Source organism: Phacochoerus africanus, chromosome 1, assembly GCF_016906955.1.
Source record: "Phacochoerus africanus isolate WHEZ1 chromosome 1, ROS_Pafr_v1, whole genome shotgun sequence".
NCBI lineage: Eukaryota > Metazoa > Chordata > Mammalia > Artiodactyla > Suidae > Phacochoerus > Phacochoerus africanus.
In genome coordinates this window covers 230758380-230772707 of record NC_062544.1, presented here as the reverse complement: position 1 = coordinate 230772707, position 14328 = coordinate 230758380, and the positions used below count along the sequence as shown (strand labels likewise).

At 42.3% G+C, this 14328-nt stretch overlaps 1 protein-coding gene across 1 annotated transcript in view; it reads right to left on the bottom strand.

The window, feature by feature from the left end:
* Positions 1–10305: 10305 nt before the first annotated feature.
* The window catches only part of DPPA4 (developmental pluripotency associated 4), a 28850-nt gene continuing 24827 nt past the window's right edge, over positions 10306–14328 (bottom strand). The window contains exons 6-7 of the mRNA XM_047752934.1: positions 14009–14204; positions 10306–10336 (exon numbers count right to left, since the gene is read on the bottom strand). Of these exons, the coding sequence (XP_047608890.1) occupies positions 10306–10336; positions 14009–14204 (227 nt within the window). The remainder of the gene's footprint in view (positions 10337–14008; positions 14205–14328) is intronic.

Genomic DNA, 14328 nt, shown 5'->3' with positions numbered 1-14328 from the left:
TATATGACAGTGTGATAATTTCATCTCAGTTTTATACCCAATCTTGTCTGTTGGCAGAGCTAGATCATTGGGTGATTAACATACGCCTAATTTTTTATGTTCCTTTTAAAAGTTTTTATTGAGGAGTTCCTGTTGTGATGCAGCGGAAACGAATCTGACTAGTATCCATGAGGATGCAGGTTCGATCCTTGGTCTCTCAGTTGGTCGGGATCCGGTGTTGCCATGAGCTTTGGTGTAGGTCACAGACACAGTTCTGATCCCATGTTGCTGTGGCTGTGGCGGAGTCTGGCAACTGCAGCTCTGATTTGACCCTTCACCTGGGACCTTCCACATGCTGGAGATGCAGCCCTAAAGAGACCAAAAAAAAAAAAAAATATCTATATCTATATATATATATATAGACATAATTTTTTAGATTCCTTTCCATTGTGGGTTATTACATGATATTAGGTATAGTTCCCTGTGCTAAACAATAAGTTTTTATTGTTTATATTTTATATATAGTTGTTTGTATCTAATCACAAACTCCTAATTTATCCCTCCCACTCTACCCTCCCCCCAACCTTTACCCTTTGTTAAACATGTTTGTCTTAGTGTCTGTGAGTCTATTTCTGTTTTGTAAACAAGTTTATTCGTATCATTTTTTAAGTTTCTACATATAAATTATATCATATGATGCTCATCTTTCTCTGACTACTCGGTATGATAATTTCTAGGTCCATCTATATTGCTGCAAATGGAGTTATGTTATTCTTTTTCATGAATATCACCCCTGATTTTGTTTTAATTGCTCTTTGTTTCTTTAAGGTGAGACAGGAGAAAGCTGAAAATGACAAACACTTGCTGACAAGTTACAAATGAACAATCAATATTTGTAAACAATACTGGTAGTAGGTTGAATTATGTTTTGTGGAAGGAATAGAAGAGGACTCAGAGGTATTTTATAACTGGCTTATGCCCTTGGGTGTGTCACTAACTGAAAGATTAGATTTAGATTATAGGAATTGAAAAACATGATCTCTCCTGGATCTTTTTTTTTTTGTATTTTTGCTACTTCTTGGGCCGCTCCCACGGCATATGGAGGTTCCCAGGCCAGGGGTCCAATCGGAGCTGTAGCCACCGGCCTACGCCAAAGCCACAGCAACGCGGGATCCTAGCCGCGTCTGCAAACTACACCACAGCTCACGGCAACGCCGGATCGTTAACCCACTGAGCAAGTGGCAGGGAGCGAACCCGCAACCTCATGGTTCCTAGTCGGATTCGTTAACCACTGCGCCACGACGGGAACTCCATCTCCTGGATCTATTTCTATACACAAATGTAAAGGCTGCAATAATGGTGAGCTGAGTAAAAGGGAAGGGTTTGGCTTCTCAGAATAACAGCAAGAGCCAGAGTTCCCATGTGGCTCAATGGGTTCAGGACCAGATGTTGTCACTGCAGCGGCTTGGGTGGCTACAGATTTGATCCCTGGCCTGGGAATTTCCACATGCAGTGGGCCAGCCAAAAGAAGAACAGCAAGAGTCAAAATACTAAAGCAAGTGGGGTTCCTGTCAAGGATCAGTTGGTAACAAACCCAACTAGTATCTATGAGGACCCGGGTTCCATCCCTGGCCTTGCTCAGTGGGTTAAGGATCCGGCGTTGCCGTGAGCTGTGGTGTAGGTTGCAGACGCGGCTTGGATCTCGCGTTGCTGTGGCTCTGGCGTAGGCCGGTGGCTACAGCTCCGATTCGACCCCTAGCCTGGGAACCTCCACATGTGGAGAGTGCGGCCCTAGAAAAGACAGAAAGTCAAAAGGAAAAAAAATAATACTAAGGCAAGTAATTTACTAATGAGTGCAGGATTGCTGGAGAATAATGCAGGATGTGATGAGAGGTGAGGCTGGAGAAATCACAAGTGTTTTCATTGGTCAATCTAAGGAGCCACAGCTACTGAAGGAAAACATTCACAAATAATATGGCAGCATTGGAATCCACTGGTCTCACAGTGGGCATTCTCTGCCTCTAGGAAAATGGTCTGGTCCATCAGTCTCGAGACTGAGGGAGCTTAGGTCATTTTTACTTAGTACTATGATATTTTCAAAGTGCAAGGGCTCTGCTTCAATTTACTGAAGAGTTGGTTGGAAAAATAAACTATGAGACTCCACCTAAGACTTTCAGAATCAGATCCTTGAGGGCAGGACCCAGGAATGCTTCAAGTCCTCAGGGTACTTCTTGTGCACCTAAAGTCTATAAACTTTAGCTAGATCAGGGTGGGACTAAATGGTTTTGGATTAGGTAGATAATGCTTGGAATCCTAGCTCCTCCCTTCCCAGGATAGAAACTGAACTGGCCCTGGAAATTTAGCCAAGGAAGCATTCCATCTCCCCCTTGGGTGTGGCCTTTTCTGAGGAGGTTTTTCTGGATGGTTTAGAAGGGAGTTGACCTGGTAGCTTGAACAGATTGATTCCAGTGCCTTAGATTAGGATAGGATTTCAAGTAGAAAGACCCTTGATTAACCATATTTCTTTTCTTAGCATTTATTACAATATAATATTTTATTGGGTTTTCCTCCCTGCTTTTTGAAAATACTATTTTATGGGGAATTTCAAATATGTGCAAAAGCAGACAGTAATATCACCAACCCTCATGGATCCATCATCAAGCTTCGACACCTACTGACTCCCAGCCAATCTGATTTCATCTAAACCACCACCTATTCCCCCTCCCCTGGGTTATTTTGAAGGAAATACCAACCTCGAAACAATACAATAAAACATAAAGAAAAATTTAAGAAAATGCACTCAGAAAAGTTTAGAAATTAAAAAAAAGGAAATACCAGACCTCATATCTTTTATTCATAAATTCAGGAAAAAAAATTTCTAGCTATAATTAACAATATCTTTTTCATATCAAAAATTAATTAAAATAATATTTAATATAATCAAACTATTTGGACTATTTAAATATCTAACAGTATTTAAATATGCAATTGTCTTGTATTTTCTGTCATTTTCTTGTTTTAACAATCTGTTTGAAGCAGGATCCAGATAAGGGCTCACTGTGATTACTTATGTGCCTTAAATTTTTTTATAAATTCTTCGTCTTTCATTTTCCTTGCAAACTTGGTTGTTGTTGTTTAAAGAATTGCATGAAGAATTCTCTTGTGATGCAGCAGGTTAAAGCATTGTCACTGCAGTGGCTCAGGTCACTACTGTGGTGTGGGTTCCATCTCCTGCCTGGGAACTTCATGACATAGGCAAGGCCAAAAAAAAAAAAAAAAGAATTGTGTGCATTTCCTATAGTTTACTATCTGGATTTTGCTAATTGCAATCATTCCTCCATTTTAGGCCATCTTTCTGCCCTCTGAATTTATTGTAAATGGGCTTGATCAGATTTAGTTCAAGCTGTGGCATAGGTCACAGATGCAGCTTGGACCTGGCACTGCTGTGGTGTGGGCTGGCAGCTGTAGCTTGGATTCAACCACTATCCTGGGAACTTCCATATGATGCAGGTGTGGCCCTAAAAAATAAAAAAAGAAATGTTTGCTCTGCCATGTAGATAAGTCTTTCTGATATAAAACATTATCTCTGGTAACAGCTTTCTTCCTGGTACACGCCCTCTATCTAAGCCCTTGTAGGCAGTCCAGGGGAAGGTAATAAGCTCTTTCTGAGTCTGCTGGGCCCTGACTGTCTTCAGCTCAAAATAATTTATATGCCAAAGCCACCTCCTGGGGTGGCACATTCTGTTCCCCCTCAATGGGTAAACAAATATGGTATATCCACAAAATGGAATACTACTATTCATCAGTAAAAAGGAACAAACTAATGATACATGAAAAAATATGAGTCTACCTCAAATGTCTTTTGGGGTTGGAGGGGGCAGGCATTGAATCCATGCCACAGCAGTGACCTGAGTTGAAATGACAAGGCCAGATCCTTAACCTGAAGTGCCACAAGGGAACTCCTAAAATGTCCTATACTAAATTAAAGAACCCAAACTCATTCCATCTTTAAGACATCCTGGGAATTCCCTGGTGGTGCAGCAGATTAAGGATCCAGCGTTGTCATTGCTGTGGCTCAGGTCACTGCTGCAGCTTGGATTCAATCCCTGGCCCTGGAACTTCCACTTGTCACAGGCATAGCAAAAAAAAAAAAAAAAGACATCCTAGGAAAGATAAAACTATAGGAACAGAAAATAGATCTCTGATTTTCAGGAGCCAAAGAGGGGATAGTAGTTGACTACAAAGAGGCAAGAAGAATTTTCTGGAGTGATGGAAGTTCTGCATCTAATGATGGTAGTTATGTGGCTGCATGTGTTTATCAAAACTCATAAGACTATACATTAAACAAGTGAATTTCACGATATATAAATAAATCTGTATGTTCAATAAACCTGAATAAGTTAAGAGAAACAAATCCCCAAAGACACACAGCTTTGAAATGGCTAATAAGTTATTGGTAATTACAGACCACCTCAGTGCAAAAAACAAAGAGACAAACATAGTAGAAATTATAGTAATTGCTTTTGGCCAAGTGCCTATCACTTTCCTAACATAATTGTTTTGCATACATTAGTTTTTTCAACCTAGCAACCTTGCAAGAGTGGGTTATTATTTTCATTTAAAAAATCAAATAGGGAGTTCCCTTGTGGCACAATGGAAATGAGAATCTGACTAGTATCCATGAGAACACAGGTTCAATCCCTGGCCTCACTCAGTGGGTTAAGGATCCAGCATTGCTGTGGCTGTGGTGTAGGCTGGCAGCTGTAACTCCAATTTGACCCCTAGCCTGGGAACCTCCACATGCCACACATGTGGCCTTAAAAAGTTTAAAAAAAAAAAAAGTCAAGTAAATTGATCTTTAAAGATAAAACCTTGAATGTACATCTAGCTGCCCTCAAAGCTTGGGCTCTTGTGTTTCTTAACAGTTAGAAATAAGTAGTGACTTCCTATACAGTATGGATAAAAAAGGTAGTTTTAAGAGTTAGAATATGTCAAAGGAAGTTATCAGAGAAGTAAGATTTAAGCAGGCCTTTTTTTTCTTAGGGCCACACCTGCAGCATATGGAAGTTCCCAAGCTAGGGGTCAAATCGGAGTTGCAGCTGCCAGCCTACGCCACAGACACAAAAACCCAGGATCCAAGCCTCGTCTGTAACCTACACCACAGCTCATGGCGACAACGGATCCTTAACCTACTGAGCAAGGCCAGGGGCTCCATCTTCATGTATACTGTCAGGTTGTTACCACTGAACCACAATGGGAATTCCTAAGCAGTGCTTTTGAGGAAGAGCAGAACAAAGCAAGTTCCGACCCTTATCATCGTTAGAGCTACATGAGTTCTAAGATGAGGAAGTCTTGTCCAGTCTCCATGAATCTCTTCCATAACCCTCCTGAGTGTTATAAACCCCCCTATGTATTGGGACCCCCCTCTCTGTCATCCCTCCTGGGATGACTTCCTCAGTCTCTAGCTCTGAGGTCCTGTGTACAAATCCTAGGAGTAGTCGTGTGACAGACACTATTTCCTCTGATCTCCAAACTAAACTTTTCTTCCTTTGAGGTAAAATTTACAGTTAAACATACAGATCTTAAGTGTACAATTTGATACATTTTGAAAAACGGTAGTCAATTCTCTATTCAAGACAAGCAATATTTTCATCAGCACAGAAGTTTCAATTCCAGTCAATTCCTACCACCCCAGCCCTTTGGGTTAGTTGGATAGCGTCATCTTATTTTCTTTGGGTACGTGGATTGTCCCTATTACTCTTGATTCCCCAATGATTTTTAATATGAGATGATGAAGAGAATAAAAAATTGAGCAGTGTAAGTGGTTGATAGACATCAGTTTTAACCATTGCGCCACTGGCCCTGTGATAGACATCAGTTTAAAAATCATTTTTTTCTTACTTTCTGAATTATCCTATTCCTAATATCCGGTCCCATTACTGGGTCTTGTCAAGCTTACCTTCATCTCTTCCAGATTCTAAGATGTCAACATCTTGTTTCTTTGGCTTCACCCGTGGCTTGTGAAAGTTCCTGGGCCAGGGATCCTGACCACCTGACTATCTCAGTGGCAACATGGGATCCTGAACCCGCTGAGCCACCAGGGAACTCCTAAGCTACCAACATCTTTTGCTAGAAAGAAATACCTCCTAATTGGTCTAATTCATACTCTCTTCCTTCTGATCCTTTCTCCACATTAGAGGCAAATAATCTTTGCAAAATGCAAATCTGATATCTCAGCACAGCCCCTTGAACAGGCGTTAGGGCTTCTAATATTTTAAGATGAAGACAAAACAAAGGCCTATTGTCTGGGCTTTCATTCCTTTCCAGTCTCATCCAATATCTGTGATCCCTGGTTCTGAACTCCTAATATATTGTCCTTTCAGGTTTCTTGTTACCCATCTCAGGAGCCTCACAGACCATTTCTACCGGCTGGAATTTCCTCCTTTTTTTTTTCAATTTAATTCTAACTTGCCCTTCAATCTGATGTCAGCTCAAAATTCTTTCTCAGGGAAATCTGTCCCTTTGGTAATGGACATAGAAATTAGAAGTGACATCTTTTGGAGGCATTTAACTCCTCCAGGCCATTCCAAACTAGATATTCCTGGCCAGGAACAAAAAATGACTCAAGCTAATTATTCTAAAAAGTGTCTTCTGGAGTTCCCGGTCATGGCTCAGTGGTTAAAGAATCCGACTAGGAACCATGAGGTTGCAGGTTTGATCTCTGGCCTCACTCTGTGGTTAAGGATCCGGTGTTGCCGAGAGCTGTGGTGTAGGTCGCAGACAGGGCTCAGATCCTGAGTAGCTGTGGCTCTGGCGTAGGCCGGTGGCTAAGCTCCGATTAGACCCCTAGCCTGGGAACCTCCATATGCCATGGGTGCGGCTCTAGAAAAGACAAAAAATAAAAAGTTTTCTGAGCCCACTTGCTTTATTTCTGGGCTGATGTCTCCCCCTCAGTACTGGATATTCCTCTCTTTTTAATGGCCACACCCACAGCACATGGAAGTTCCTGGGCCAGGGATCAAACCCTTGTCTCCACAATGAATCAAGCCTCTGCAGTCAAGATTCTAACCTACTGTACCACAGTGGGAACCCTTTTCTTTCTTTCTGTTTTTCTTTTATTTATTTATTTTTGCTTTAGGGCCCCACCCACAGCATATACAAGTTCCCAGGCTAAAGGACAAATCGGGGCTGCAGGTGCTGGCCTACGCCACATAGGATCCAAGCCACACTTGCAACCTATACCACAGTTCATGGTGATGCCAGATCCCCGACCCACTGAGGAGGCCAGAGATCAAACCGGGATCCTCATGGATACTAGTCGGACTCATTTCTGCTGAGAAACAAGGTAACTCCCCTCCTCCTTTCCTATCTTTCAAAAACTCTAATTACAGCTATATCCTTCAGGTAATGGTGACTGAAATATTGGATGATTACTGCCATTTTTATCACCTTTGGTGTTCAAATTCTAAAACAGGTAGGTGGGGCAATAGGGAAAAAACAAAATTCCTGCTAGGCAGTCTAAAAAGTACTAGGGACTCGGGAGTACCCATCATGGCTCAGCAGAAACAATTCTGACTAGCATCCATGAGGACACGGGTTCCATCCCTGGCCTTGCTCAGTGGGTTAAGGATCTAGTGTTGCCGTGAGCTATGGTGTAGGTCACAGACATGGCTCGGATCTGGCATGGCTGTGGCTGTGGCTGTGGTGTAGGCCAGCAGCTACAGTTCCGATTTGACGCCTAGCCTGGGAACCTCCATATGCCGAGGGTGCAGCCCTAAAAAGACACCCCCCAAAAAAGTATTAGACTGTTTAAAAGTATTTTGGAGGAAATTAAACTATGACATTAATGGAGAAAGTAGAAAACAGAATACGGGGTACTTAACAGAGAACATTTTTTTTTCCCAAGAGGTAACACAGCAATTTTTTCCCCAGAGAATACTGAGTAAAATTAGATAGTATACAGTAATAAATTAGACAAAGATCGATTTTTTAATATCGACTCCTAAGTAATTTGTAATTCATCTTTTACAATTCACTCGAAACCTTTTCATTCATCATTCATTGAATAAACATTTATTGAGCACCAACTATGTGTAGGAGGTTGTGATACCTAAGTGCACAAAACTAGCAGAAATCCTTACATAAGGGGAAGACAAACATATTACATTAGAAGAGATAAGTGTTATGGAAAAAAAGAAAAGGATAGTGGGGACTCAAGGGTGCTGGTAGGGGTGGAGAAACAGCGGGTAATTTTCTTTTTAGGGCTGGGCCCTCGGCAATATGAGTTCCCTGGCAAGGGTCGAATCGGAGCTGTAGCTGCTGGCCTACACCACAGCCACAAGCTGGTAAATTTAAATAGGTGGTCAAAGTATGCCTTTTTGAAAGAATGGGATCCATGGGAAGGTTTTGAGCATTGTTGTGATCTGACTTATATTTCAAGAGGATTTCTCATACTTAAGTCGGGGGGTGGAGTGGGGGGGCCTTCAGCTAGATTCCCCATCTACCAGCCAGGAGTGCAACCCTCACGCCCTAGCATGATTACCATGTCCCGCTGGAGAAAGTATGTGAGTGTACACTCATCTTTTCCCATTTTGGCTGTCCAGCTTCCTGTTGTAATTTCTCTGCCAAGCAAATTGAATACAGTTGAGGTCACTTTGGGTAGCCCTTTATGATATACTTGGGCCACTAGACAGATGGTAAAATTTTATTTTAACTCAATGAATTCTATTATAGTTGTACAACAATCATCAAATCCCAATTTTATAGCATTTCCATCCCAAACCCCCACCCCCCATCTGTCTTCTTTGGAAACTGTAAGTTGGGTTTTTTTTTTTTTTTGTATTTTCCTAGGGCTGCACCAGAGGCATATGGAGGTTCCCAGGCTAGGGGTCTAATCAGAGCTGTAGCTGCTGGCCTATGCCACAGCCACAGCAATGCCAGAGCTGAGCCGCGTCTGCAACCTACACCACAGTTCATGGCTACGCCAGATCCTTAACCCACTGAGCAAGGCCAGAGATCGAACCTGCAACCTCTTGGTTCCTAGTCGGATTCGTTAACCACTGAGCCACAATAGGAACTCCAAGGAAACGATAAGTTTTTCAGTCTGTGAGTCAGTATCTGTTCTGCCAAGAAGTTCATTGTGTCCTTTTTTTAGATCCCACATGTAAGTGATAGCATATGATATTTGTGTCTCACTGTCTAACTTCACTTAGCATGATAATTTCCAGGTCCATCAGTATTGCTGCAAATGCCATTCTTTCCTTTTAATGGCTGAGTAATATTCCATTGTGTATATGTACCACATCTTCTTTATCCATTCCTTTGTCAATGGACATTTAGGTTGTTTCCTTGTCTTGGCATATATTTCTCATATATGCAACTGAATATTTTATTTTAAAATAAAAGCTTTTATTTCAAAATTTTCAAACAAAAATTTTGGCACAACACCTATATATTCTACACCTCATTGACTAATTGATTAGCAAGTTAATGCAATTTTTTTTGTATATCCTGCGGGTGTATAATCCTATATAACCACAACACGGTTATCACAACAAAGACACTTAATATTCCTACAGTATCACCTAATATCCAATCTGTATTAAAATTTCCCCAATTATCCCAAAAAAAAATTTACTAGAGGAAAAATAATTTATCATTCAGTTCAGGACACTTAAAAATTTTATATATATATATATACATATATATCTTACATCTTAGTTATATAGACATAAGTGCATAGCCCTGTGAATATTTACATATGGATGCATCTAAATAACTGTCACCCAAAACAAGGTAAGCTAAATTAAGCTGAGACAACATAATCAATTTTTATCTATAAGCCCCATCTTGCCCAATTTACAAATTTACTTGGGGCACCTTCAGGTAAGATAATTCCATTCAGGTAATTAATTATTTTTATCTTTTTTGGCCTTGCCTGTGGCATGTGGCATGTGGCAGCTCCCAGGCCAGGGACTGAATCCATGCCACAGCAGTGACCTGAGCTGCTGTAGTGACAACACCAGGTGCTTAACCTGCTAGGCCACCAGGGAACTCCAGAAATTAGTATTTTGAAAATGTCCCCATCTCCTTTCTCCTCTGCTGTCTTGGGGCTGGGAATCTCTGGAGAGACAGCTGCTTCCACTTTTGCTTCCTGTCTAGGAGTTCACAGGATTTTTTTCATGCAACCCACCAGGCTGTGCACCATGTAAGCAGGAAGCATGGAGAACACGGAGCTCCCTGGCCCGAGTTCAGCTGTCAAATGGCACCATGGCATTGATTGTAGTCACTCTATCATTAATCGTAATCATAGGTGTACCCTTTCTCTCACTGCAGGCTTTTCGTTAATACTTTATTCCTATAAAGCAAATAAAATGTTTTAGAATTGAGATGAAATATTAAGTGGTATTCTTTGCTTTTCTTTTCATCTTTTTGTCTTTTCTAGGGCCACTCCCGAGGCATATGGAGGTTCCCAGGCTAGGGGTCTAATCGGAGCTGTAGCCACCAGCCTACGCCAGAGCCACAGCAACGCGGGATCCAAGCCGTGTCTGAAACCTACAACACAGCTCACGGCAACGCCAGAACCTTAACCCACTGAGCAAGGCCAGGGATCGAACCCGCAACCTCATGGTTCTTAGTCAGATTCGTTAACCACTGATCCACAACAGGAACTCCTCAAGTGGTATTCTTGAAAATAACCAAGAAGTCCACTCTGGAATGCCAATAAAATTGCCCTTCAACCTTAGGATCAGGTACAGGAAGCATGTGGTCATGCCATCAAGGAATGACAATCATCCAAGTTATGTCTCTCAGATATATTCCTATCCCATGCAAATTATGGGCAGGAAAGGCCCCAGAGTGGAAGTTTTACTATCTGTCCAGTGGCCCAAGTGTATCATAAAGGGCTGCCCAAAGTGACCTCAACTGTATTCAATTTGCTTGGCAGAGAAATTACAACAGGATGCAGGACAGCCAAAATGGGAAAAGATGAGTGTACACTCACCTACTTTCTCCAGCAGGACATAATTGTGCCAGGGCATGAGGGTTGCACTCCTGGCTGGAAGATGGGGAATCTAGCTGAAGGCCCCCCATTTACTTCAGGCTTCTATCCTCTGCCAGTTGTCCTACATATCTGGTGTTCAGTCATCATGACACCAAAGGTGGGTCCCCAGCAGGCCAACAGAGCACTTGGGATGAAGTGCTCCATGGTTCCTGGACAACTGCAGAGGGGTGAGGAAATGCGTCCCTGGAAGCCGAGTCTGGGCAGCACAAGCCTCTCTGTTTAGGGAGATGGGCTTCTTTCCATCCATCCTCCTCCTCCTCCATAGGCCCCCCTCCCAAGCTAAGTCCAGAGGCACACTTAGCCTGCTTGAACACAAAACAAACAATTCCCCTTGAGCATCCTTCTCCTCCACCTTCCACTTGTGCCTTTCAGAAAAAATTTAAACCCAGGGAGTTCCCTACTGGTTGGGTGGTTAAGATTTGGCACTTTCACTGCTACAGCCTGGGTTCAGTCATGACCTGGGAACTGATCCCAGGTCTGGGAACTGAGATCCCACATCAAGCTGCTGCAACAGTCGTCAAAAAAAGAAGAAAATACCTCCAATTGCAGCCTCTATTTATCTTCTCCCCTTATTTCAACAAATACCAAATTATCAATATTTTTTTACTGCTTTGAATCTTTTTTACAAGCATGTTATCTATGACTTTCACAGCTTCAATATTACTTGTGACAATTTCCCAATGCAAATTCCCTCCACTGACTTCATATTTCAGTTCTTCTCCTTGTTTCTTTTCTGTCTCCTTTAAAATGCCTCTAAAATGCTGTTGTTCCTTGAAGCTCTATCCTCAGCTAAAACATACATCTTATCCTTATCAGTGTTTTAGAATTACCAAATAATTATCTAGAAGCCAGTGTTCTTTTTCAGCACCTATAGAAAGTGCCATGTCCAGAGTTCCCACTGTGGCTCAGTGATTAACAAATCTGACTAGGAACCATGAGGTTGCAGGTTCAATCCCTGGCCTTGCTCAGTGGGTTAAGGATCCAGCATTGCTGTGAGCTGTGGTATAGGTCGCAGACTCGGCTTGGAACCTGCGTTGCTGTGTCTTTGGCAAAAGCCGGCAGCTACAGCTCCGATTAGACCCCTAGCCTGGGAATCTCCATGTGCCATTTCTTTTCTTTTTTCTTCTTTTTTCTTTTTAGGGCTGCACTCACAGCATATGGAATTTCCCAGGCTAGGGGTTGAAGAATCAGAGCTGCAGCCACTGGCCTACAGCAAGGCCAGGGATCGAACCCAGGTCCTCATGGATCCTAGTCAGGTTCATTAACCACTGAGCCACGGAAGGGAACTCCTACATGATTTTTCTAATAGATCTTATTATACCTTTCCTCCTTGGGAAGTGTAAGCCTCATTTACCTGCTTAAAAATCCTTCAGTGGGAGTTCCTGTTGTGGCACAGCAGAAACGAATCCGACTAGGAACCATGACGTTGAGGTTCGATCCCTGGCCTTGCTCAGTGGGTTAAGGATCCCGCATTGCTGTGTCTGTGGTGTAGGCCGGCAGCTGTAGCTCCAATTAGACCCCTAGCCTGGGAACCTCCATATGCCGCAGGTGAGGCCCTGAAAAGACAAGAAGACAAAAAAAAAAAATCCTTCAGTGTCCCATCACCCAGGGATGATCTCACGCTTATTATTTTCCACCATATTGTCACTACTTGCAACTTCTACTTTGTCCTAAGTCCTTTCACAACCTTGGCATTGGTCCCTATAATAAAAAATGACCTTATTCTTCCTTTCCATCTATTCGATTCTTCCCTTAATTTTTTTTTAATGATTTTTTTTTTTTTTGGTTTTTAGGGCTGCACCCATGGCATATGGAGGTTCCCAGGCTATGGATCAAACTAGAACTACAGATGCCAGCCACAGCCACAGCCACACCAGATCTGAGCCATGTCTGTGACCTACACAACTCACAGCAACATTGAATCCTTAACCTACTGAGCAGGCCAGGGATTGAAGCTGAAACCTGATGGTTCCTAGTCAGATTCATTTCTGCTACACCATGACGGGAACTCCAAATGATTTTTATTTTTTCCATCAATTCTTCCCTTAAGAAAACTCTTCTTTGAGACCAGCCACAGTAATATAGCTGTTTACATACCAGTCATCCCCATTAGACTGTAGACCACTTAAAATTTAAAAGAAGGGATTTTTTTTTTGCTAGTCATTATCTCTGTATAATGCATATATATATACCTGGAATATAGTAATTATACAATGACTGATGCCCCAACATTTTGGATAGAAGCATTAAGCCCTGACCCAAAAAAAAAGCTCTTTGGGGAGTTCTTGCCATGGGACAGTGAGTTAAGAATCAGACTGCACTGAGGGTTTGGGATGGAAATGCTATAAAATTTGGTTGTGATGATTGTTGTACAACTATAAATGTAATAAAATTCATTGAGTAATTAAAAAAAAAGAATCAGACTGCAGTGGCTTGGGTTGCTGCAGAGGTGCAGGCTCAATTCTAGGTCACAGCTGCTGCAGCTTGGATTTAATCTCTGGCCTGGGAATTTCCATGTGCCATGGGCAAGGCAAAAATTGCTTTTCCTAGGAATACACTTAATAATTTTTGTGAAACTCTTTTACTGACAACTTGTGCTTGAAATACAGGCCTAATTAATATTAATATGCATCTCCCCTCGATCACAACTAGAAACCAGACATCCACTTTTAGTGTGTAGAAAAGTACCTGGTAGGAGTTCCCTTTGTGGCACAGCGGAAACAATCCGACTAGGAACCATGAGGTTGCGGTTTGATCCCCGGCCTTGCTCAATAAGTTAAGGATCCGATATTGCCATGACCTGTGGTGTAGGTCGCAGACGCGGATTGGATCCTGTGCTGATGTGGCTGTGGCGTAGCCCAGCAGCTGTGGCTCTGATTTGACCCCCTAGCCTGGGAACTTCTGCAGGCCTCAGGTGTGCCTTAAAAAGACAAGACAAGACAGGAAAAGAAAAGAACCAGTAATTACCTTTGAACACATTCAGGGCACAGCATATTATCCTCCAGGTAAGGAGGTGGGAACGTGTTGGCAGGTAGCAAAAAGAGTGCAGATACCCTCCTTCGCTTCTCAGGAACCCAGGCTTGCCCAGCATGAAACTGTAAATGAACCCAGCCCTCTGTGTTACCAGGGAGACTTCGCCCATGGACTACGCACCACTTGACCTCTGGGAAAGGAAAGAGAGAAGTATGAACACGGCAACACCAAATTCTAATGTCTGAGACTGACTGCATCATAGCCTTTGATTCTACTTTCCTCTCAAGTGCCAGCTCTTGCATATGAATGCTGGA